The 24,492-nt window shown below is 49.0% G+C and overlaps 1 protein-coding gene across 1 annotated transcript in view; it reads left to right on the top strand.

Moving 5' to 3' along the window:
* Positions 1 to 703: 703 nt before the first annotated feature.
* LOC134984530 (oocyte zinc finger protein XlCOF22-like) overlaps positions 704 to 24,492 on the top strand; it is a 35,848-nt gene continuing 12,059 nt past the window's right edge. Inside the window, exons 1-5 of the mRNA XM_063950094.1 lie at positions 704 to 773; positions 20,959 to 21,095; positions 21,664 to 21,849; positions 23,477 to 23,555; positions 23,674 to 23,771. Coding sequence (XP_063806164.1) covers positions 21,018 to 21,095; positions 21,664 to 21,849; positions 23,477 to 23,555; positions 23,674 to 23,771 — 441 coding nt within the window. The 5' untranslated portion in view covers positions 704 to 773; positions 20,959 to 21,017. The remainder of the gene's footprint in view (positions 774 to 20,958; positions 21,096 to 21,663; positions 21,850 to 23,476; positions 23,556 to 23,673; positions 23,772 to 24,492) is intronic.

The raw sequence follows: 24,492 nt of genomic DNA, 5'->3' as shown, positions 1-24,492 counted from the left end.
TGCATCCAGCTCGGCCGGGCACAGTATCCTAACTGAGGCTTGGAGGAGGGTCATAGGGGGAGGAGCCAGTGCACACCACCTAGTCCTAAAGCTTTCTTTAGATGTGCCCAGTCTCTTGCGGAGCCGCTATTCCCCATGGTCCTTACGGAGTCCCCAGCATCCACTTAGGACGTTAGAGAAATAATAATTAACAACACTAAAGGCTGCACCCCAGTATAAAAATAATAAAATATGTCTTTATTAACAGGACACCACATGTTGCTCCTCCTGTATAATAATAATAATAAATGGACACCACAGGCTGCTCCCTCTATATTATTATAATAATAATAATAATAATAACAGGACACCATAGGCTGCTCCCCCTGTATAGTAAGACGCCATTACCTGATCTCCACGGACACTGGGAGGCTGCAGCAGTCGATGAAAACTCACTTCCTGTATGTGGTACGCACTGTCCGGAAGTAAGGTGGACCGCACAGGCCGGAAGTAGGGTGTGATTGGCACAGGCGCTTCCTGGTGACTGGACCCTCCCCTCCTACAGCCCGGCCACAGCCCCGCCCTCTGTAATAACTAATACCATATATGTCCTCAGTGCAGGAGGCCGGCGGCCATTTTCTTGTAGACCAGTCCGGCAGTACCAATAGGTTCGCTGGCCGTGTAGTGACGTCAGGAGCGGCGGCCATTTTCCCCTGGTCTGAGCTCCGCCTTCCTTCTATCATTCCCACAAGGCAGCAGGAGCAGAGAGCAGCCATTGCTGTGTCTGGCAGCAGGTAATGATATTATTATTATTATTCTATAGGCTGAGCAGCTCTGGTGTCAGGTTCTGTACTACAGGGGGAGCAGCCTCTGGTGCCTTGTTATAGTGCAGCTGGAGCAGCCTCTGGTGCTGCATTGTCCCTGTACAGGTGGCTGACACTCTAGTGTCCTATTACCGTAATACAGGTGGCGCAGACCCCGCCGTTACCGTAATACAGGTGGCGCAGACCCCGCCGTTACAGTAATACAGGGGGCGCAGACCCCGCCGTTACCGTAATACAGGTGGCGCAGACCCCGCCGTTACCGTAATACAGGTGGCGCAGACCCCGCCGTTACCGTAATACAGGTGGCGCAGACCCCGCCGTTACCGTAATACAGGTGGCGCAGACCCCGCCGTTACCATAATACAGGTGACGCAGACCCCGCCGTTACCGTAATATAGGAGGCGCAGACCCCGCCGGTACCGTAATACAGGTGGCGCAGACTCCGCCGTTACTGTAATACAGGTGGCGCAGAACCCACCGTTACCGTAATACAGGTGGCGCAGACCCCGCCATTACCGTAATACAGGTGGCGCAGACTCCGCCGTTACTGTAATACAGGTGGCGCAGAACCCACCGTTACCGTAATACAGGTGGCGCAGACCCCGTCGTTACCGTAATACAGGTGGCGCAGACCCCGCTGTTACCGTAATACAGGTAGCACAGACCCCGGTGTTACAGGTGGCGCAGACCCCGCCGTTACCGTAATACAGGTGGCACAGACCCCGCCGTTACCGTAATACAGGAGGTGCAGACCCCGCCATTACCGTAATACAGGAGGTGCAGACTCCGCCGTTACCGTAATACAGGTGGCGCAGTCCCCGCCGTTACCGTAATACAGGTGGCGCAGACCCCGCCGTTACCGTAATACAGGTGGCGCAGAACCCACCGTTACCGTAATACAGGTGGCGCAGACCCCGCCGTTACCGTAATACAGGTGGCGCAGACCCCGCCGTTACCGTAATATAGGAGGCGCAGACCCCGCCGTTACCGTAATACAGGTGGCGCAGACCCCGCCGTTACCGTAATATAGGAGGCGCAGACCCCGTCGTTACCGTAATACAGGTGGCGCAGACCCCGCCGTTACCGTAATACAGGTGGCGCAGACCCCGCCGTTACCATAATACAGGTGACGCAGACCCCGCCTTTACCGTAATACAGGTGGCGCAGACCCCGCCGTTACCGTAATACAGGTGGCGCAGACCCCGCCGTTACCGTAATACAGGTGGCGCAGACCCCGCCGTTACCGTAATACAGGTGGCGCAGACCCCGCCGTTACCATAATACAGGTGACGCAGACCCCGCCGTTACCGTAATACAGGTGGCGCAGACCCCGCCGTTACCGTAATACAGGTGGCGCAGACCCCGCCGTTACCGTAATACAGGTGGCGCAGACCCCGCTGTTACCGTAATAAAGGTAGCACAGACCCCGGTGTTACAGGTGGCGCAGACCCCGCCGTTACCGTAATACAGGTGGCACAGACCCCGCCGTTACCGTAATACAGGAGGTGCAGACCCCGCCATTACCGTAATACAGGAGGTGCAGACTCCGCCGTTACCGTAATACAGGTGGCGCAGACCCCGCCGTTACCGTAATACAGGTGGCGCAGACCCCGCCGTTACCGTAATACAGGTGGCGCAGAACCCACCGTTACCGTAATACAGGTGGCGCAGACCCCGCCGTTACCGTAATACAGGAGGCGCAGACCCCGCCGTTACTGTAATACAGGTGGCGCAGACCCCACCTTTACTGTTCTGTCCTGTGGCATTATACTATACAGGGGGAGCGGCCTGTGTTGTCCAAATATATGGGGGTTGGTATGTGTTGTCATAGTATACAGGAGGAGCGGCCTGTACTGTCATAGTATACAGGAGGATTGGCCTGTGTTGTCATAATATACATGGGTAGCATCCTGCGCCATCATAGTATACAGGAAGAGCGGCATGTGATGTCATAATATACGGGGGAGTGGCCTGCATTGTCATAGTATACAGGGGTAGCATCCTGTGCTTTCATAGTATACAGGGGGAGCGGCCTGTGATGTCATAATAATTGGGGCGTGGCCTGTGTTGTCATAGTATACAGGGGTAGCAGCCTGTGTTGTCATAATATACATGGGTAGCATTCTGCGCCATCATAGTATACAGGAAGAGCGGCATGTGATGTCATAATATACGGGGGAGTGGCCTGCGTTGTCATAGTATACAGGGGTAGCATCCTGTGCTTTCATAGTATAAAGGGGGAGCGGCCTGTTATGTCATAATAACTGGGGCGTGGCCTGTGTTGTCATAGTATACAGGGGTAGCGGCCTGTGTTGTCATAATATACAGGGGTAGCATCCTGTGCCATCATAATATACAGGAGGAATGGCGTGTGTTGTCATAACATGCAGGGGTAGCTTCCTGTGCTATCATAGTATACAGGGGGAGTGGCCAGTGTTGTCATAGTATACAGGGGGAGCATCCTGTGTTGTCATAGTATACAGGGGGAGTGGCCAGTGTTGTCATAGTATATAGGGGTAGCATCCTGTGTTGTCATAGTATACAGGGGTAGCATCCTGTGCTGTCATAGTATACAGGGGGAGCGGCCTGTGTTGTCCAAATATATGGGGGTTGGTCTGTGTTGTCATAGTATACAGGGGTAGCATCCTGTGCTGTCATAGTATACAGGAGGAGTGGCCTGTGTTGTCATAATATACATGGGTAGCATCCTGCGTCATCATAGTATACAGGAGGAGCGGCAGGTGTTGTCATAATATACGGGGGAGTGGCCTATGTTGTCATAATATACAGTGGTAGATTCCTGTACTGTCATTGTATACAGGGGGAGCGGCCTGTGTTTTCATAATAATTGGGGGGTGGCCTGTGTTGTCATAGTATACTGGGGGAGCGGCCTGTGTTGTCATAATATACAGTGGTAGATTCCTGTGCTGTCATAGTATGCAGGGGGAGCAACCTGTGTTGTCATAATAATTGGGGGGTGGCCTGTGTTGTCATAATATACAGGGGTAGCATCCTGTGTTGTCATAATATACAGGGGTAGCATCCTGTGTTGTCATAGTATACAGGAGGAGTGGTCAGAGTTGTCATAATATACAGGGGTAGCATCCTGTGCCATCATAATATACAGGAGGAGTGGCGTGTTGTCATAATATACAAGGGTAGCATCCTGTGCTGTCATACTATACAGGGGGAGCGACCTGTGTTGTCATAGTATACAGGGGGAGCGTCCTGTGTTGTCATAGTATACAGGGGTAGCATCCTGTGCTGTCATAGTATACAGGAGGAGTGGCCTGTGTTGTCATAATATACATGGGTAGCATCCTGCGCCATCATAGTATACAGGAGGAGCGGCGGGTGTTGTCATAATATACGGGGGAGTGGCCTGTGTTGTCATAATAGTCAGTGGTAGATTCCTGTGCTGTCATAGTATGCAGGGGGAGCGGCCTGTGTTGTCATAATATACAGTGGTAGATTCCTGTGCTGTCATAGTATGCAGGGGGAGCAACCTGTGTTGTCATAGTATACAGGAGGAGTGGTCTGAGTTGTCATAATATACAGGGGTAGCATCCTGTGCCATCATAAGATACAGGAGGAGTGGCGTGTTGTCATAATATACAGGGGTAGCATCCTGTGCTGTCATAATATACAGGGGGAGCGACCTGTGTTGTCATAATATACAGGAGGAGTGGTGTGTTGTCATAATATACAGGGGTAGCATCCTGTGCTGTCATAATATACAGGGGGAGCGACCTGTGTTGTCATAATATACCGGGGTAGCATCCTGTGCTGTCATAGTATGCAGGAGGAGCAGCCTGTGTTGTCATTATATATGGGGGGTGGCCTGTGTTGTCATAGTATACAAGAGGAGTGGTCTGAGTTGTCATAGTATACAGGGGTAGCATCCTGTGCTGTCATAATATACAGGGGTAGCATCCTGTGCTGTCATAGTATACAGGAGGAGCGGCCTGTGCCGTCATAATATACAGGGGTAGCATCCTGTGCTGTCATAGTATACAGGGAGAGCAGCCTGTGTTGTCATAATATACAGGGGTAGCATCCTGGGCTGTCATAGTATACAGGGGTAGCATCCTGGGCTGTCATAATATACAGGGGTAGCATCCTGGGCTGTCATAGTATGCAGGGGGAGTGGCCTGTGCTGTCATAATATATGGGGGGTAGCCTGTGTTGTCATAGTATACAGGTAGAGTGGCCTGTGTTGTCATAATATACAGAGGGAGTGGCCAGTGTTATATTATACAGGGGCGAGTGGCCTGTGTGTCATAATATACAGTATAATATACAGGAGTAGCATCCTGTGCTGTCACAGTATACAGGGGGAGCGGACTGTTTTGTTATAATATACAGGGGGAGCGGCCTGTGTTGTCATTATATACAGGTGGAGCGGCCTGTGCTGTCATAGTATACAGGGGGATCATCTCAGTTTCGAGTTGGTGCCTGCAGTAGCAGGTCACCGAACAGGAGGGCAGCACTGGGCAGCCCTGAAAAGCTTTTCTCTTACATCCTAGTGGATACTGGGGTCTATTACTTTAGTACCATGGGGTATAGATCGGTTCCACTATAGCAGTGGTTCTCAAACTCGGTCCTCAGGACCCCACGCAGTGCATGTTTTGCAGGTAACCCAGCAGGTGCACAGGTGTATTAATTAATCACTGACACATTTTAAAAGGTCTACAGGTGGAGCTAATTATGTCACTTGTGATTCTGTGAGGAGACATGCAAAACATGCACTGTGTGGGGTCCTGAGGACCGAGTTTGAGAACCTGTGCACTCTAGCCTGGCACTTAAAAACTTTTAGTGTGTATGTGTGGGCTGGCCCCTCCCCTCTTTGCCCCTCCCACCAGACTCAGTTTAGAAAAATGTGCCCAAGGAACCAGGTTATTTTCTCTGGAGCTCCAGAGAGTTTCCTTTATTTTTATTGTACTTTGTTATTATCAGGTAGCTCTGGTTGGCAGACAGACCACCTGCTTCATGAGGCTAATGGTGTGTACACACGGCGAGATTTTTTCGGTAGCTAAAAGAGAGAGACAGATACCAAGAAGGCTTCTCAGCTCCCTCTAGTGGTTTCACTAAGAAATGTAAAATTCCTCAGAGGTTTTTAACTACGTTTCGCCTCCCAGCTGAGGACAGGAAGGTATGGAACATCCCCCCTCCCCCACCCCTCCGTCAGTCGGTATCCAGGGGCTATATACCTGAAAGAGCCGGCTGACCATAACAATGAGACCATGCTCAAGGCAATTTATACAGCAGCAGGTGCAGCACAACACTCCAGGGGTGGATTTCCAGGGCGGTAGTCAAGTGGTCTGATATGGTTATTGAGTTTATACTCTCTGGTCATTACTCTGCTCCAACATATACAGGATGCTGCAAATTTTATGAGCGAGAGGCTATTAAAGATCTTCCCTTTCTGCAGCGGGGTACACTGGTATTCCACAGGGAATAACATTGGGGTGTAGAGTTGGATCTTGATCTGAGGCACCAACAGGCTAAAGCTTTGACTGTTCCCAGGATGCATAGCGCCGCCTCCTCTATAACCCCACCTCCAGGCACTGGAGCGCAGTCTGTAAGTTGGTGCCTGCAGGGCAGCTAACGAGTGCGGTCCGCTACTAAATTTCATTGGGAAAAATCTTTACAGGCATATATCTGCCCTATCAGTTAGATTGAATATTTAACACACAGTTTATTTGTCTGTAACCACAGTATTTAAAAAAAAAAAACCATTCGATGTGTAACAGCTTGTGATATGGTTAATAAGTTTCAATTATACTGAACATGTGGTTAGGAATATTGCTGAGCCAGTGGAATTGACGGCTCTCATGCAAATAATAGCCAAGGAGTGGATTATAATTAGATGCGAATATAAGAAGTACATCCACGTCTGTCCTCTATCAATTAAGTAGGCAATTTATGCATATTCACATAGTGAGTGCGTCTGAATTAGGACAATCAGTCCTAGGGATATAATAGTTATATGCCGAGATTTTACATCAGTATTAACTTAATTGTTTATTTATTTATTTTTGGATTTGACATTGGGAGATATGGATAATTATTGAACACATGTGTTACCTATGACAGTGTCTGATATGCAATGTGTTTGAACATTCTCCTTTTTATTTTAGATTGGTAAGAAATAAAAGTTAAGTTTTAATATTATTCATAAATTCTCTATATATTATATCATTTGTCATTTCATAAGAGTGCTCCAAAAAAGGAATTTTCTTTGAGGCTAGTCCTCACAATATTTTGGTACATACATAGCTTTACTTAGTATTGCTAGTCCAGTGCAGTTTTATTATTGTTTGTAATAATTTCTGCATTGTACATGTGACTGTGTGTGCCTATAGCTGCTGTGTGGTTCCTATTCTGTGTATCTCACACATATTGCTATCCCTATATTCTGTACCCTGAGGGGGGCTAAGTGCGTCAGGGTCCTATATAGTATTTCACAGGATATACTACATTGGTATTTCTCTGTGTATTTCAGTCACCATATAGCACTTAAATCCTCTGTTTGTGTTCTGCATCTGCAGTCTCACTCCATAGGGGGTGTTTGTCTGGTACTTTGTCTGGCTATGTTGTACTGTTACGTCCTAAGGCTACGTTTCTAAATAATGTCTGCTTCACAGGGCGGGAGATCCGTGGCTGATCCTGCGTCATGCAGTGTTGACGCCGCGGATACACCTGCTCAGGGTTCAGGTGTCGGGGGTCCAGTACCCCTCAGTCAGCCTGCAGCACCGGTGGCACACCAAGACCCACCTTGGTCTGCTTTTTCTAATTTACTGACTACGCTAGTAATGAGACTTACGCCCCCTATGGGACCTCCTGTGCCATTGCTGCCACGATTTCCTTGCAGTTAATCCGCCATGGGCAGATACTCTGTCAACTCAGTTACAGCAATTAAATCAGTCTTTGGTTAAATAAAAACCTAACCCTCGCCCTCCTAGGACCAAAGGGTCATCTAAGCAGGCCATTTCTTCCTCACAATCCACTCATGTTTCGGGTACTTCATCCGATGAAGATGGCGTATACACTGAGCCCTCAGACACTGATGCAGATGCTTCTGATGGGGAATCTATTACACAGGTGGCTGTTCATGACCTCTTGGAGGCTATCAGGCTGATTCTTCAGCTTGATGATGAGTCTGAAGCTCCGGATACGAAACCCGATAAGTTCAAACATCAGAAGGTCACTAAATTAGTTTTGCCCCATTCTGACCATTTAGTTGACATACATCAGGAATCCTGGGAGTCTCCAGGTCAGAAATTCTCCCTGTCTAAGAAAATACTAGCTCGTTATCCCCTTGCTGTAGAGTTAAGTAAAAATTGGGAAACCGCCGCCGGTGGACTCGCATGTTGCGCGTCTGGTGGTGTCATCTACTCTGCCTGTCACTACCGTCACCTCTCTGAAGGAACCGACGGATAAGTGCATGGAAGGTTGCTCAAAGTCTATTTACACTGTTGCGGGTGCTGTGCATAGACCTACTGTAGCGGCTTCTTGGGCTGCGAAGGCTGTTAAAGCCTGGATTCAAGAAGTTGAGGTGGAGCTACTTTCAAATTTTTCTGATAATGCCAGACAGTGTCTTTCATATTTTATCACAGCCTCTCATTATATTCAGGAGGCGGCATCTGATGCCGGTGTCCTGGCGGCCAAAGCGTCTACTACGTCCATTCCGGCACGCCGGATTCTGTGGTTGCGGTCCTGGTCTGTGGATCTGGACTCTAAAAAGACCTTGGAGGTCATCCCTTTTAAGGGAGACATCCTTTTTGGGGAAGATCTGAACAAGATTGTTGCTGACTTCGCGTCTGCTAAAACTGCATGTCTGCCGAGTACTAATCCTTCGGCTCCGAAGGCTAAAAGTATCATCTTTTGTTCCTTTCGACCTCCAAGTAAAGCAAAGTGTCAGGCGTACCCGAAACATGTTCACACCTCCAAATCCACTAAGCCCAAACCTAAACGTTCCTGGGCTGCCCGTCAGCCTGCTTCCAAACCAGATAAGCCTGCTGCATAACGGGGCGGGCCTCCCCCTGGGGGATCCCAGGGTGGGAGGCCGACTTCTACGGTTTGCTCAGGTATGGTTACAGACCACTTTGGACGCCTGGGTAAGGGAAGTCGTCACTCACGGATACGCCATCTCTTTCAAGAAACGTCCCCCTCGCCAGTTTTGCTCAACAAATATCCCTTTGGATCTGGTGAAAGCAAAAACTCTCCATTTGGTGGTACAATTCCTACTGGACACAGGAGTGATAGTGCCGGTGCCTCTGGCTCAGAGAGGCAGGGGGTACTATTCAACATTGTTCCTAGTTCCGAAACCGAATGGTTCTTCCCGGAACATTCTCAACCTCAAGTCTTTGAACAAATTTGTGAAGGTATCCAAGTTCCGTATGGAAACTCTTCGCTCTATTGTTCTGGCCTTGGAGCCCATGGACTATTTGGTATCCCTGGACATACAGGATGCTTACCTACATATACCTATTGCCATGTCGCATCAGCAATACCTGCGGTTTGCTATTGGCAACGTACATTATCAATTCCAGGCCTTACCTTCTGGACTGACCACGGCTCCGCAAATCTTCACAAAGGTCATGGCGGTTATGACGGCTCTGCTCCGCCGTCATGGTATCAGGATCCTGAAGTATCTGGACGACTTGTTGATCCTGGCAAACTCCCTAGAGGTCTCCTCCGTCATCTGGAACTGACGGTCCAATTCCTACAAGCACATGGGTGGCTCATCAACTGGAAGAAATCCTCCCTGGTCCCTGCTCAGAGCATGGTGCACCTGGGGGCATTGTTGGACACACACAACCAACGGTTGTTCTTGTCCCAAGAGAAGATAAGATACTTCCTCGGCTATGCATGTACTTGGCCTCATGGTGTCAGCTTTCGACATGGTAGAGTACGCTCTATTTCACTCTCGTCCTCTGCAGAAGCTAATCCTTGCCAAGTGGGATGGCCTGCCTCACCGGATCAGATCTCACATGATCTCCTTTACTCCGGAAGTTCATCTGTCACTGAGCTGGTGGCTACAGGACCAACAATTGAGCAGGGGTTGTCCCTTCTGGATCTCCAAATGGGTCCTTCTAATGATGGATGCCAGTCTGCGGGGTTGGGGCGCAGTGTTGGAGAAACACTCTCTTCGGGGTCGGTGAAACAGGGAGGAATCTCTCCTCCCGATAAATATTCTAGAGATGCGGGCAGTGTTCAATGCTTTGAAACTGGCCCTGCCTCTGGTACAGAACAGGCCTGTTCAAGTACAGTCAGACAATGCCACCACGGTGGCGTACATAAATCGTCAAGGCAGCATGCGAAGCCGCATGGCAATGATGGAAGTCTCAAAGATTCTTCAATGGGCGGAACGCCATCTGCCAGCCAAATCGTCAGTCTTCATTCCAGGGGTCCTCAACTGGTAAGTGGACTTCCTCAGTCGGCAGGACGTACACGCCGGAGAGTGGAGCCTTCAGTCAGAAGTATTTCAACTCCTAGTGGACAAGTGGGGCCTACCAGATGTAGACCTGATTTTGTCTCGACACAATCACAAGGTTCTGGTCTTCGGTGCAAGAACAAGGGATCTTCAAGCAGCATTCGTGGACGCACTGGCAATTCCATGGAACTTTCGGCTGCCGTACGTGTTCCATCTGCTGTCATTTCTGCACAGGGTGATAAGGAAGTTCAAGCAAGAAGGAGGAATCCTACTTCTGATCACTCCAGCGTGGCCCAGACGGCATTGGTTCCCAGACCTACAGGGTCTCTCGATAGAGCGTCCTCTTCTGCTTCCGCAACACCCACACCTCCTTGTTCAGAGCCCCTGTGTCTACCAGGATTTGGCCGGTATGGCTTTGATGGCGTGGCTATTGAAGCTTCAGTTCTAAGGGCCAAAGGTTTTTCTGAGGCGGTCATTCAAACGATGTTGAAAGCCCGTAAACCGGCTTTGGCTTGGATTTATTATAGAGTCTGGAATTCTTACTTCACCTGGTGTGCGGCTAAGAATTTTGATGCATACAAGGTCAGTACTGCCAACCTGTTGGCGTTTCTACAATAGGGCCTGGAATCAGGCCTTCGTCTGGCCTCCCTCAAGGTTCATGTTTCGGCCTTGTCGGTGTTGTTTCAGAGAAAAATTGCGACTGTGCCTGAACGTTCATACCTTCAGTCGGGGTGTTTTACGCATTCAACCTCCCTATGTTCCTCCTGTGGTTCCTTGGGATTTATTGGTTGTTCTGGATGCCCTCCAAGAGTCTCCGTTTGAACCTCTTGAGTCTGTGGACCTTAAATGGCTTACGCTTAAGGTCTGGTTTTTGCTGGCTATTGCCTCTGCTAGATGGGTTTCAGACTTGGGTGCCTTATCCTGTAGGTCTCCCTTCCTGATTTTTCACCATGACCGTGCGGTTCATAGAACTCGCCCTGGTTATCTACCGAAGGTGGTGTCATCTTTCCACCTTAACCAAGAGATTGTGGTTCCGACCTTTATCTCTCCTGATTTGTCCTCCAAAGAGCGGACTTTGGATGTGGTACGGGCTCTCCGCATCTATATGAAGAGAACCGCCTCCCTTCTGATCTGATTCTCTCTTTGTTCTGTTTGGTTTTCATAAATGTGGCTGGCCTGCGAATAAGCAGACCTTGGCCAGATGGATTAGAATGGTGATTGCACAAGCTTATGTACAGGCTGGACTTCCTACTCCTGCTACTATCAAGGCAGACTAGATGGGCCAAGTGGTTCTTATCTGCCGTCAAATTCTATGGGTATATGCAATTCCGGACGAATTGCGTCTTTTTTTCGCCCATTTTTAAATTCGACACAATTCGACCGTCGAATCCCGGCCGGCAGGTGCCGGAATTCGACATATTCAATAAAAAATGTATTCGACAGTCCCGCTATCGAAAAACGGACCAATTGACAGATAAGTGCGTCCTGGATTCGACTTTTCGGACGGCACAAAAATGGTTAAAAAACCCTAAAAAAAAATGCGTGGGGTCCCGCCTCCTAAGCATAACCAGCCTCGGGCTCTTTGAGCCGGTCCTGGTTGTAAAAATACGGGGGGGGGGGGGGGATGGACAGGGGATCCCCCGTCTTTTTAGAACCAGCACTGGGCTCTGCATCCGGTCCTGGTGAAAAAAATACGGGGGACAAAAAGCGTAGGGGTCCCCCGTATTTTTAACACCAGCACCGGGCTCCACTAGCTGGAGAGATAATGCCACAGCCGGGGGACAAATTTATACCGGTCCCTGCAGCCGTGGCATTAAATCCCCAACTAGCCAAGGGCCAGGGGTGAAGCCCGAGGCTGTGGTGTCCGTCCCCGCCCCCCCCCCCCCCCAATCCATGGGCTGCGGATGGGAGGCTGATAGCCTTGTGTTAAATAAAAGAATATTGTTTTTTGCAGAAGAACTACAAGTCCCAGGAAGCCTCCTCCACAAGCTGGTACTTGGAGAACCAGAAGTACCAGCCAGGGCCGTAACTACGTGTGTGCCAAGGGGGCTTGGCACACAGCGCAGTTGCCCTGGGGGCGCAACGGCCAGCGGCATGTAATGAGTCAAATTGACTCATTACATGCCGCCTCTGAACTGCGCCGCGCTGTGAAGGGGAAGAGAGTGACCTGCGCCGCCGCCGGGCAGCGGAGAGAAGAAGGAGGAGGGAGGGGGATTGGAGCCGCAGCAGCGCTATGTGATTGGTAATAAGCGCCGCTGCAGCATCCCCTTCTCCTTCTGTATTGGCTGCCCGGCGCTGCTATGGATGCTGGGATGCGGTTCCTCCATCCCAGCATCCAAAGCAGCGCCAGGCAGCCAATACAGAAGGAGAAGGGGATGCTGCAGCGGCGCTTACTACCAATCACATAGCGCTGCTGCGGCTCCAATCCCCCTCTCTCCTCCTTCTTCTCAACTGCCTGCACACGCCACACTGCACAGAGAGGGAGATGCCTGCCAGCACGAGGAGCCTGTCAGCGGGAGAAGGTAAGTATATCCCTCTCTCTCTCTCTTTCTCTTTCTCTCTCTCTCTCTCTCTAAAATAGGGGGGGTCCTGGCTGCCGCAATGTGTAAAATAGGGGGGGTCCTGGCTGCCGCAATGTGTAAAATAGGGGGACGCCCTGGCTGCCGCAATGTGTAAAATAGGGGGACACCCTGGCTGCCGCAATGTGTAAAATAGGGGGACGCCCTGGCTGCCGCAATGTGTAAAATAGGGGGACGGCCTGGCTGCCGCAATGTGTAAAATAGGGGGATGCCCTGGCTGCCGCAATGTGTAAAATAGGGGGACGCCCAGGCTGCCACAATGTGTAAAAAAGGGGGACACCCTGGCTGCTGCAATGTGTAAAATAGGGGGACGCCCTGGCTGCCGCAATGTGTAAAATAGGGGGGGTCCTGGCTGCCGCAATGTGTAAAATAGGGGGACACCCTGGCTGCCGCAATGTGTAAAATAGGGGGACACCCTGGCTGCCGCAATGTGTAAAATAGGGGGACGCCCTGGCTGCCGCAATGTGTAAAAAAGGGGGACGCCCTGGCTGCCGCAATGTGTAAAATAGGGGGACGCCCTGGCTGCCGCAATGTGTAAAATAGGGGGGGTCCTGGCTGCCGCAATGTGTAAAATAGGGGGACGTCCTGGCTGCCACAATGTGTAAAAAAGGGGGACGCCCTGGCTGCCGTAATGTGTAAAAAAGGGGGACGCCCTGGCTGCCGTAATGTGTAAAAAAGGGGGACGCCCTGGCTGCCGTAATGTGTAAAAAAGGGGGACGCCCTGGCTGCCGTAATGTGTAAAAAGGGGCTCTACCTGGTGTAGTGGCGCTACTGTGCAGCGTAATTTGAATAATGTAGACTACTGTGCACCGTAGTATGAATTGCTATTATTTTGTGACCACGCCCCTTCCCCGTGAAGCCACGCCCCTATAATTTTTTTGCGCGCCTGCGGCGCGCACTGCCCCTGTGGCGCGCACTGCCCCTGTCTTGCATGGTGGGGGGGGGGGCGCCACTGTCGTTTCTTGCACACAGCGCTAAAATGGCTAGTTACGGCACTGGTACCAGCATGCGGGGGTAAAACGGGCCCGCTGGTATCTGTAGTTCTTCTGCAAAAAAAATACCCAAATAAAAACATAACACGCACACCGTGAAAGTAAAACTTTTATTACATACATGCCGACACACACATACTTACCTCTGTTCACACGCCGACTCATTCCACGTCTCCAAGTAGAATCCGGGGTACCTGAAAATAAAATTATACTCGCCTAATTCCAGTGTGTCCTGTTCTTTTTGTGTAATCCACGTACTTGGCAAAAAATCAAACCACATTCCCGATCCACACGGACTGAAAGGGGTCCCATGTTTACACATGGGACCCCTTTCCCCGAATGCTGAGACCCCCCGTGACTCCTGTCACAGAGGGTCCCTTCAGAGAGACCCACAAGCAGTGGCGGTAGACGCTCTGACAACTCCGTGGGTCTACCAGCTGGTGTACGTGTTTCCTCCACTTCCAATGATTCCAAGAATTCTAAAAAGAATAAAAAGGGTAAAGGTTTAAGCAATCCTCATTGCTCCAGACTGGCCATGAAGGGCCTGGTATGTGGATTTTCTCGAGATGCTCCTCAAAGATCCGTGGCCTCTACCTCTTCGCAAGGATCTTCTACAACAGGGCCCGTTCGTCTATCAAGACTTACCTCGGCTACGTTTAACGACATATAAGTTGAATGGCTGATTCTAGCCAGGAGAGGGATTCCTGACAAGGTAATTCCAACTATGATCCAAGCTATAAAGGGGTTAACGGAGTGGTCCCAAACTGTGTGCCTAGGCACCCTGGGGTGCCTCGGGACACTTGTAGTGGTGGCCTGGGTTGGTGATCCAGGACCAATTAAAATTATTTTTGGTCAATGTAATAGGCAAAAGCAGTGCTGGTGGCTTTGAAATCATAAAATATGTGGATAAACAGGAGCAAATCTTGTCCTTCACCACATAGTTGAACCTAAGGATGACATATAAGCACAATTTACTTAACATATTCTATTTTTCTTAAGTTCTTAATGAGAAAACCTTGGGCCTAGGGGTGGCGTGAAAAAAAATTCTGATACTCTAGGGCGCCGTGATTCAAAAAAGTTGGGGAACCACTGGGTTAACGTGTAAACATTGCCATCGTATCTGGAGGAAATATGTCTCTTGGTATGAGAGCAGACAATGGCCTTCATTCCGAGTTGTTCGCTCGGTAATTTTCTTCGCATCGCAGCGATTTTCCGCTAATTGCTAAGAAGTTTGGTATTTTACTCCCGGCATTACGAGGTTTTTTCTTCGTTCTGGTGATCGTAGTGTGATTGACAGGAAGTGGGGTTTTCTGGGCGGAAACTGGCCATTTTATGGGAGTGTGTGAAAAAACGCTGCCGTTTCTGGGAAAAAAGCGGGAGTGGCTGGAGAAACGGGGGAGTGTCTGGGCGAACGCTGGGTGTGTTTGTGACGTCAAACCAGGAACGAAACTGACTGAACTGATCGCAGTGGCAGAGTAAGTATCGAGCTACTCAGAAACTGCAAAGAAATTTCTAATCGCAATTTAAAGACTCTTTCGTTCGCAATTTTGCTAAGCTTAGATTCACTCCCAGTAGGCGGCGGCTTAGCGTGTGCAATGCTGCTAAAAGCAGCTTGAGAGCGAACAACTCGGAATGAGGGCCAATATTCTGCGGTGGAATTTCATCTCGGACGTTTCCTGCTTTTTCTGCAGTTGGGAGTGGATGTGGCCCTACGTATAGGCTCCATAAAAGTCCAGATTTCGGCCTTGTCTATTTTCTTTCAGAAACAATTGGCTTCTCTCCCTGAGGTCAAGATGTTCTTGAAAGGTGTTCTGCACATCCAACTTCACTTCGTGCCTCCCACGGCACCTTGGGATCTCAACTTGACTGGTTTGTACCGTTACAGGAGGTGGAGACGTAAAGTACCTTACGTGGAAGACCACCACACTGTTGACATTGGCTTTGGCTAGACGTATGTCGGAGTTGGGGGCGTTGTCTTACAAGAGCCCCTACCTGATTTTCCATGAGGACAGAGCTGAACTCAGGCCTCGTCAGGAATTTCTTCCTAAGGTGGTGTTGGCGTTTCACATCAACCAACCTATTATGGTCTCGGTTGTTACGGACACCTCTATTACTTCAGAGTCTTTGGATGTTGTAAGGGTTTTGAAGGTGTTTGTTAAGAGAACAGCTCATCACAGGAAATCAGACTTGCTGTTCATTCTCTATGATCCCAATAAAATTGGGTGTCCTGCTTCAAAGCAGTCAATTGCACGCTGGATCAGGCTCACTATCCAGCATGTTAATTCCACGGCAGGCTTGCCGGTTCCAAAATCTGTTCAGGCCCACTCTACTAGGTCGGTGGGTTCTTCTTGGCCAGCTGCCCTGGGTGTCTCGGCTTTACAGCTATGCCGAGCAGCTACTTGGTCAGGTTGGAACATGTTTGCAAAGTTTTACAAGTTCGATACTTTGGGCTCTGAGGACCTTCAGTTTGGTCAATCAGTTCTGCAGGAACCTCAGCACTCTTCCAGACGGTATGGGAGCTTTGGTACAACCCTATGGCACTGAATGGATTCCCAGTATCCCCTAGGACATAAGAGAAAATAGGATTTTAATTTCCTAGCGGTAAATGCTTTTCTCGTAGTCCGTAGGGGATACTGGGCACCCGCCCAGTGCTTTGTTCTTCCTGCGCTATTGCTTGGTTAAGTAATGTTGTTCGGTTCAGGTGTTGCTGTCCCTGTTTCAGGTTTGGTTAGCATGGCTTTCCTCTTGTTTTGTGTGTGCTGGTTCATAATCTCACCACTTTGCTTATCTATCCTTCTCTTGAAGTATGTACATCTCCACGGGCACAGTTTTCTAGACTGAGTCTGGTAGGAGGGACATAGAGGGAGAAGCCAGCGCACACTATCAAATTCTTAAAGTGCCCAAGAGTCAAAGAGAGGTGGGGCAGGATTTCCATACACAGGAGATACCCTGTTCGGATCAAAATTGAATAAGTGGCTGTCACAGGCCATGGAAGGTAAGTCCACTTATCTCCCTTCTGCAGTCCCACCTCCAAGACGCACATACACTGGTCCTTTTCAGTCTTTTCAGCCTACAGGGTTCAGACGTAGAGCCAGGGGAGCTTCAAAGGCAGAGGGGCCAGAGGTAGTAGACGTCAGGTAGCCACTACTACCAATAGAACCTGCAGCAGGACTCCCTCCCCTATTCTTGGGAATCCCAAGGTGGGAGCGCGTCCCAGGATTTTCAGTCACATCTGGGAGGGCACCTGCTGAGACGCCTCGGTCAGGGACCTGATCTGCGGGGGTTACAAACTAGAGCTCGACACTCCTCCTCCTCTCAGAATTTTCCACTCAGGTTGACAGCTTCTCTAGAAAAACAGGTTACTCTGCAAGTGTCTTTTCACAGGCTCCTGGAAGCAGGAGCCATTGTCCCAGTTCCAACACATCAAAGGAACAGAAGGTTCTTCTCAAATTTATTGGTGGTCCCAAACGACGGGCGGCTCGGTCAGTCACATCCTGAAACTGAATTCCCTGAATCCATACCTAATAGTCTTTGGATTCAAGAGGATTCACTAAGGGTGGTAATTGTGGCCTAGGAGGAGTCTGAGTTCTTGGTGTCTTTGATTTTAAGAACTCGTATATCTCCACTTCCCAATCTGACCTACACATAAAGTACTCCTACGGTTTGCCTCAAAGAACTCTCAATGTTGGATCCAGACACTGCCCTTTGACCTCTCAACAGCCCGAGGGTCTTCACGGAGGTAATAGCGGATCTGATTTTTCGACTCAGAATACAAAGGGGTAAATATTCATCCATACCTGGATGATCTGCTCATAAAAGCGCCCCTCCAGGAAAACTTCTTCACAGTATAACAAGGTCTGCTTATTCAACAAGGTGCAAGCCTAGATCTCCAGAAGTCTCATTTAGAAACCAGCCAGAGACTTCAGTTTCTCCGAATGATACTGAACACCCTATCACAGATGGAATTCCTTCTCCACTATAAGGCCCAGGCTATTCAAGCCATGGTACGGTTGGTCCTCCGGACATGTCAGGTCTCCATAACAATAAAAAATGGATTAATGATCACGCTACACCTGCAGTGCGGCCCTTGTGATAAAAAGACCATTCACCGGTCTATAACAGAACATAAAACTATGTATCACAAATGCAGCAAACAGGACATTGGAGCAACAGGAAGGACATTTGTCCGAAAAGCTTCAGGCATGGTGACTGACTGATCAGGGATCGTCCAGCTGCTTGAATACCCGGTGGTGGTGTGACAGTTCCGGAGCTCTGAATACATCTGGGAGGGTAACTGCATATGTGACGATCCCCCGTCCACCATAGTGGTTACACGCCTTTTTATCTGTGTTCTTGTGAGTGCAATGCAATAAATATTGTTCCCCTTTTACATCTGGTTGTATTGCTCTATGTCCCTCTCTTTCTGCTTGAGATATTGAACGGTGGAGTGGGAGAATACTGGAAATGTACAACTACTGGACTGCATTGAAGCCTAGAAGGGGTGTTACACAGTATACTGGATATGTACAAAACTCACCTCAATGTGAGGACATTTCCTATTTGTGTCTGCGCTATTTGTGATATATTGTCATTTTATGGTCTCCATTCATCTTTGCATCCGCCTCCGCGGCCAGATGGTCGCATCCTACGAGGCGATTTCAGTATGGCTCCTTCTCTCCCGGACATTCCAGTTGGATCTCCGACTGGCCCGGGTCACACCTGCACATGCCTCAAATAATACGCCTAGCTCCTCAGACACGACTGTCTCTGTGGTGGTGGTGACACCACTTCTGCTAGAGTAAGGATAGAGGACCTTTGGCCCTCCAGCTGTTGTTGAACTACACATCCCAGCATGTCCTACTACGGTTTTGCTCTTTGGCCATGCTAAAAGTATTGCAAGGTATGCTGGGATGTATAGTTCAACAACAGCTGGAGGGCCAATGGTTCCCCATCCCTCTGCTAGAGGGTCGCTCCTTTAACATTGAACTGGGTGCTTCTGCCCATTATCTCCGGGTCTTGGGTTTGGTAACACAGGGCTCTCAGTTCCAGGGTCACTGGCCCAGATCAAAAACCACACTCCAGATATACATATTGCAACTGAGGGTGATATTCAACGCACCAGAGCAGGCGTTTCCCGGGCTACAGGGTCGGCGTGTTTAAAGTTCAGTCCGACAATGCCACGGCCGTGGCATACGTCAACCGTCGGGGCAGAACAAAAAGCAGAGCTGCTATGAGACTGGATGTCAAGATCTTCTACTGAGCAGAGAGGTACGCCGAAACTATTTTGTCTATCTTCATACCATGAGTCAACTATTAGGAGGCGAATTTCCTCTGCAGATTTACATCCGGAGGAGTGGGGGTTCCAACATTGATGGCTCAGCTAAATAGGAATCTTTAAAGATACTGCTCCAGGACAAGAGCCCCAGAGGCAATATTGGTGGATACCCTAATGACTCCCTGAACTTTTCAGAGAGTCTACCAGTTTCCTCTTCTTTCATCAGCGAAGACGGGGAGAGTTCTGGCAATCCTCATGGATCCAGATTGGCCTCGCAGGCCGTGCTACACAATCCTTCACTACTTTTGGTCGACGACCCCTGTCCATTACCACTTCAAGAGGACCTGCTTCAGTAGGATCTTTTCTTTTATCCGGTCTTATAGTGGCAACGTTTGATGAAGTAGCTGTTGGAAAGACAGTACTAGCTAAAAGCAGATAACCCCATAAGTAAGGTGACTACTTCCAGAGTAATAGGTCATAGGTTCTAGTCCTGGGCATGTCACTTAAAGAAGTGTATACCTACGACGACGATTCCCACTATAATCAGTGCCAGGAAGGAGGTCACTTCTAAGCACTACTATAGCAACTGGAAGCGGTATTTCATTTGATGTACAGATGCTCCCATGCTCCATCCACTAGACGGAGACGCGCCCCACTAGACAGAGACGCGCCCCATTCACTAGACAGAGACGCGCCCCATTCACTAGATTGCCTAGTCACGTCGGGAGTGTACGCCTGCGATGGAGCTGCCTCAGATGAGAGTGTCTCCATCTGTAAATAGAGCCAGTATCCGCCTCCTGCTTTTCGGTTGGTGAAGTCTTTTTAAATTCCTGCAGGCAGGGTTAGATGCGTCCTTGCGACTGGGTTCACTTAACGTACAGGTTTCAGCCCAGACGTCAGACATTCCTGCAGGGGATTCTACACCTCCAGCCTCCATTCACTTCTCCAACTGCACCTTGTGTGTCTTGCTGTGCTCAATTCTTCAAATTTGGAAACGTTAAAGACTACGGATTTCACATATCTCACCTGGAAGACCGTTACTCTTCTGGCTTGGCATCTGCTAGGAGATTGTTGGATTTGAGTGAGTTGTCTCCATATCTCATCTTTCATGCTGACAGGGCCAAAAGGGGTGCTTGTTCTTAGAGATACCTCATCAGTTTAGCGGACACTGTATGTGGTGCGGGCTCTTTGCATCAATGTGGAGAAGATGGCCACTATTAAAGATTCGGCCTCCTTCTTCGTTCTGTATGCTGCTATCAAGTTAGGGTGGCCAGCTTCCAAGCGGGCTCCTTGACATCATCTGACGCTCAGTTTGGTCTTGCAGAGGTAACAGCACACTCCCACCCGTGATGGGAGCTCTGGGACGTCCCCACTGTAAACTGCACCCCAGCATCCCCTATGGATGTAAGAGAAAATGGGATTTTGGTACTTACCGATAAATCCTTTTCTCGGAGTCCATATGTGATACTGGGTGCGCACACTGTACTGTTCTTTCTGCACGATTGTTCATGTTGTGTGTTGGTTCTCTGCCGGCTGTTACACTTTGCTTCCAGTTTTGTTCTGGTTCTATTCCAGTTTTCTTTGGTATGTTCTATTTTATGTTATATATCTTCTCTCCAGTTATGTTCCGTCTCTTATCGGGAACAGTTATCTTAGCTGGTATAATGGGGAGGGGCATAGAGGGGAGGAGCTAGCACACACAGACTAAAAAAAATATTGTGCATCGGCTCCATGGACCACGTTTATACCCCACTGTAAACTGCACCCCAGTATCCCCTATGGACTCCGAGAAAAGGATTTATCGGTAAGTACCAAAATCCCATTTTACCATGTTACATGTGTAATCTGTGTTGTGTATATTTATTCATAGGCACTCCAGCTGTCTTTATTGCAATTTGCATTTTCTGTATTCTCTCTGAATCACTGAGGATGGACTCAGACAAGAGTCACAAGACTAAGAGGATAATAAAAATCACCCTGAAGATCATCTACCTGCTGACTGGGGAGGTGAGGGTGAGGGGATCTGGGAGTGTCACAGTGACATCATTTATATCTATAGTAATAATACAGGGACATGACTGGGGAGGTGAGGGGATCTGGGAGTGTCACAGTGACATAACTTATATCTATAGTAATAATACAGGTACAAGGCTGGGGAGGTGAGGGGATCTGGGAGCGTCACAGTGACATCATTTATATCTATAGTAATAATACAGGGACATGACTGGGGAGGTGAGGGGATCTGGGAGTGTCACAGTGACATAACTTATATCTATAGTAATAATACAGGGACATGACTGGGGAGGTGAGGGGATCTGGGAGTATCACAGTGACGTCACTTATATCTGTAGTACTAATACAGATACATGACTGGGGAGGTAAGGGAATAGGAGCATCACAGTGACATCACTTATATCTATAGTAATAATACTGGGACATGACTGGGGGGGTGAGGGAATCTGGGAGTGTCACAGTAACGTCACTTCTATCTATAGTGATATAGGGACATGACTGGGGAGGTTAGGGGGATCTGGGAGTGTATTAATTGGTATTTGATGTTTCCCTCGTTACACAGGATTACACAGTAGTGAAGACATCCAATGAGTGTAAGACACCCAGCAGCTGTCCCCTTGTGTCAGGAGGACTGAGCAGGATTCAGAACCCCATCACGGTGCCTCCTCACTCACTGATACATGAGAGACACAATGACCAGAAGATCCTGGAACTCGCCAAAAAGATAATTCAGCTGCTGACTGGAGAGGTGACTGCTGGGAATGGGGTATTATACAGAAACACCGGGGGATGTGTCTGGGTGATGACTGGAGAGGTGACTGCTGAGAATGGGACATTATACACTAACACCTGGAGATATGTCTGGGTGATGACTGGAGAGGTGACTGCTGGGAATGGGGCATTATACAGTAACACCAGGGAACGTGTCTGGGTGATGACTGGAGAGGTGACTGCCGGGAATGGAGCATTATACAGTAACACCAGGGGACGTGTCTGGGTGATGACTGGAGAGGTGACTGCCGGGAGTGGGACATTATACAGTAACAGCAGGGGACATGTCTGGGTGATGACTGGAGAGGTGACTGCTAGGAATGGGGCATTATACAGTAACACCAGGGGATGTGTCCGGGTGATGACTGGAGAGGTGACTGCTGAGAATGGGGCATTATACAGTAACACCGGGGGATGTGTGGGTGATGACTGGAGAGGTGACTGCTCGGAATGGGGCATTATACAGTAACACCAGGGGATGTGTCCGGATGATGACTGGAGAGGTGACTGCTGGGAATTGGGCATTATACAATAACACCAGGGAATCTGTCTGGGTGATAATTGGAGAGGTGACTGCTGGGAATGGGGCATTATACAGTAACACCAGGGAATGTGTCGGGTGATGACTGGAGAGGTGACCGCTGGGAAAGGGGCATTATACAGTAACACCAGGGGATGTGTCTGGGTGGTGAGTGCTGGGAATGGGGCATTATACAGTAACACCAGGGGATGTGTCTGGGTCATGACTGGAGAGGTGACTGCTGGGAATGGGACATTATACAGTAACACCAGGGAATGTGTCTGGGTGATGACTGGAGAGGTGACTGCTGGTACTGGGACATTATACAGTAACACCAGGGGATGTGTCTGGGTGATGACTGGAGAGGTGACTGCTGGGAATGGGACATTATACAGTAACACCAGGGGACATATCTGGGTGATGACTGGAGAGGTGACTGCTGGGAATGGGACATTATACATTAACACCAGGGGACGTATCTGGGTGATGACTGGAGAGGTGACCGCTGGGAATGGGGCATTATACAGTAACACCAGGGGATGTGTCTTGGTGATTACTGGAGAGGTGACTGCTGAGAATGGGGTATTATACCATAACACCAGGGGATGTGTCTTGGTGATTACTGGAGAGGTGACTGCTGGGAATGGGGTATTATACAGTAACACCAGGGGATATGTCTGGGTGATGACTGGAGAGGTGACTGTCGGGAATGGGGCATTATACAGTAACACCAGGGGATGTGTCTGGGTGATGACTGGAAAAGTGACTGCCGGGAATGGGGCATTATACAGTAACACCAGGGGATGTGTCTGGGTGATGACTGGAGAGGTGACTGCTGGGAATGGGACAGTATACAGTAACACCATGGGATGTGTCTGGGTGATGACTGGAGAGGTGACTGCTGGGAATGGGACATTATACAGTAACACCAGGGGATGTGTCTGTGTGATGACTGGAGAGGTGACTGCTGGGAATGGTGCATTATACAATAACACCAGGGGATGTGTCTGGGTGATGACTGTATCACTGTGTGTGTTACGTTCCTATAAGGTGTCAGGATGTCTCTGTCTATGTCTCCATGCAGGAGGGGGAGTATATAGAGGAACACAGGGGTCTGTACAAAGACGTGATTATGGAGAATCACCGGCCCCTCACATCACTGGGTAAGAGGAGACTGTCATGTATTGTACAGGGGAGAGCAGGTATGGGGGCCCCTATATACACACATCATCTGATAATCACATATATACACTGTACTCAGTCACTGTGTGTCTCCTACAGATGGGCCCAGTAACAGAGATACCCAAGAGAGATGTCCCCGTCCTCTGTATTCCAAGGACTGTACAGAGGAGAATCACAGGATCCCACAGGAGGATCAGGTAGGTGGGATTTAGGGTCTCACCCATATACCAAAGTGACTGTCTCTAAATGACAGGGATGGGGAACCTTCGGCTCTACTGCTGTTGTTGAACTACACATCCCAGCATGTAATATATAGATATATACAAAAATGCGCTATGACACTGGGTATGGACAAAGAAAAAAAGTTCTCACAGTTCTAATCACGATGTTTCCGAGAGTTTTTCTCCGGTCCAAAGGTGTATATAGGAAAAAATAATAAAAAGGACAAAATTTCCAATGTGTAGTAGTTCTTTACAACGTGATAGGAATTATGTTGCAGGAGTATGAGATATATGTTATCCCTTCTTCCGTGTCCATAAAGAATATTCTGGGGCCACCCGGAAAGTGTGTGGGGCAAAGTTGAATAATCAATGCTCACTTCTTGCTTACTTCAATTGATCTCTGGAGACTCCTATAAAGGTATCTTTGACAACTTCTATGGGTCTGATTCCTCTCTTTGATAGAGATCTAGTTGTCTGCGGCAGATCTCCAGGATATGTGAAGAAAATCATACAAGAAGAGAAAACCAATGTGTAGTATTTCTAAGGAACCCCTCGTTATAAGTTGAATTAAAAGAAGGGAGTATGAACCTAATTAATAGGTGTAAAAATATGAAGGGACCACCCGAACGTGAAATGATACGGGGTATAACTGTCAGATGCTCACTCTTAGGCTTACATCTGGACAGATGTGACGACA

The sequence above is a fragment of the Pseudophryne corroboree genome, assembly GCF_028390025.1.
Source record: "Pseudophryne corroboree isolate aPseCor3 chromosome 3 unlocalized genomic scaffold, aPseCor3.hap2 SUPER_3_unloc_6, whole genome shotgun sequence".
Lineage (NCBI taxonomy): Eukaryota > Metazoa > Chordata > Amphibia > Anura > Myobatrachidae > Pseudophryne > Pseudophryne corroboree.
The sequence above is the reverse complement of the archived record's forward strand: the minus strand, read 5'-3'. Positions and strand labels throughout refer to the sequence as shown.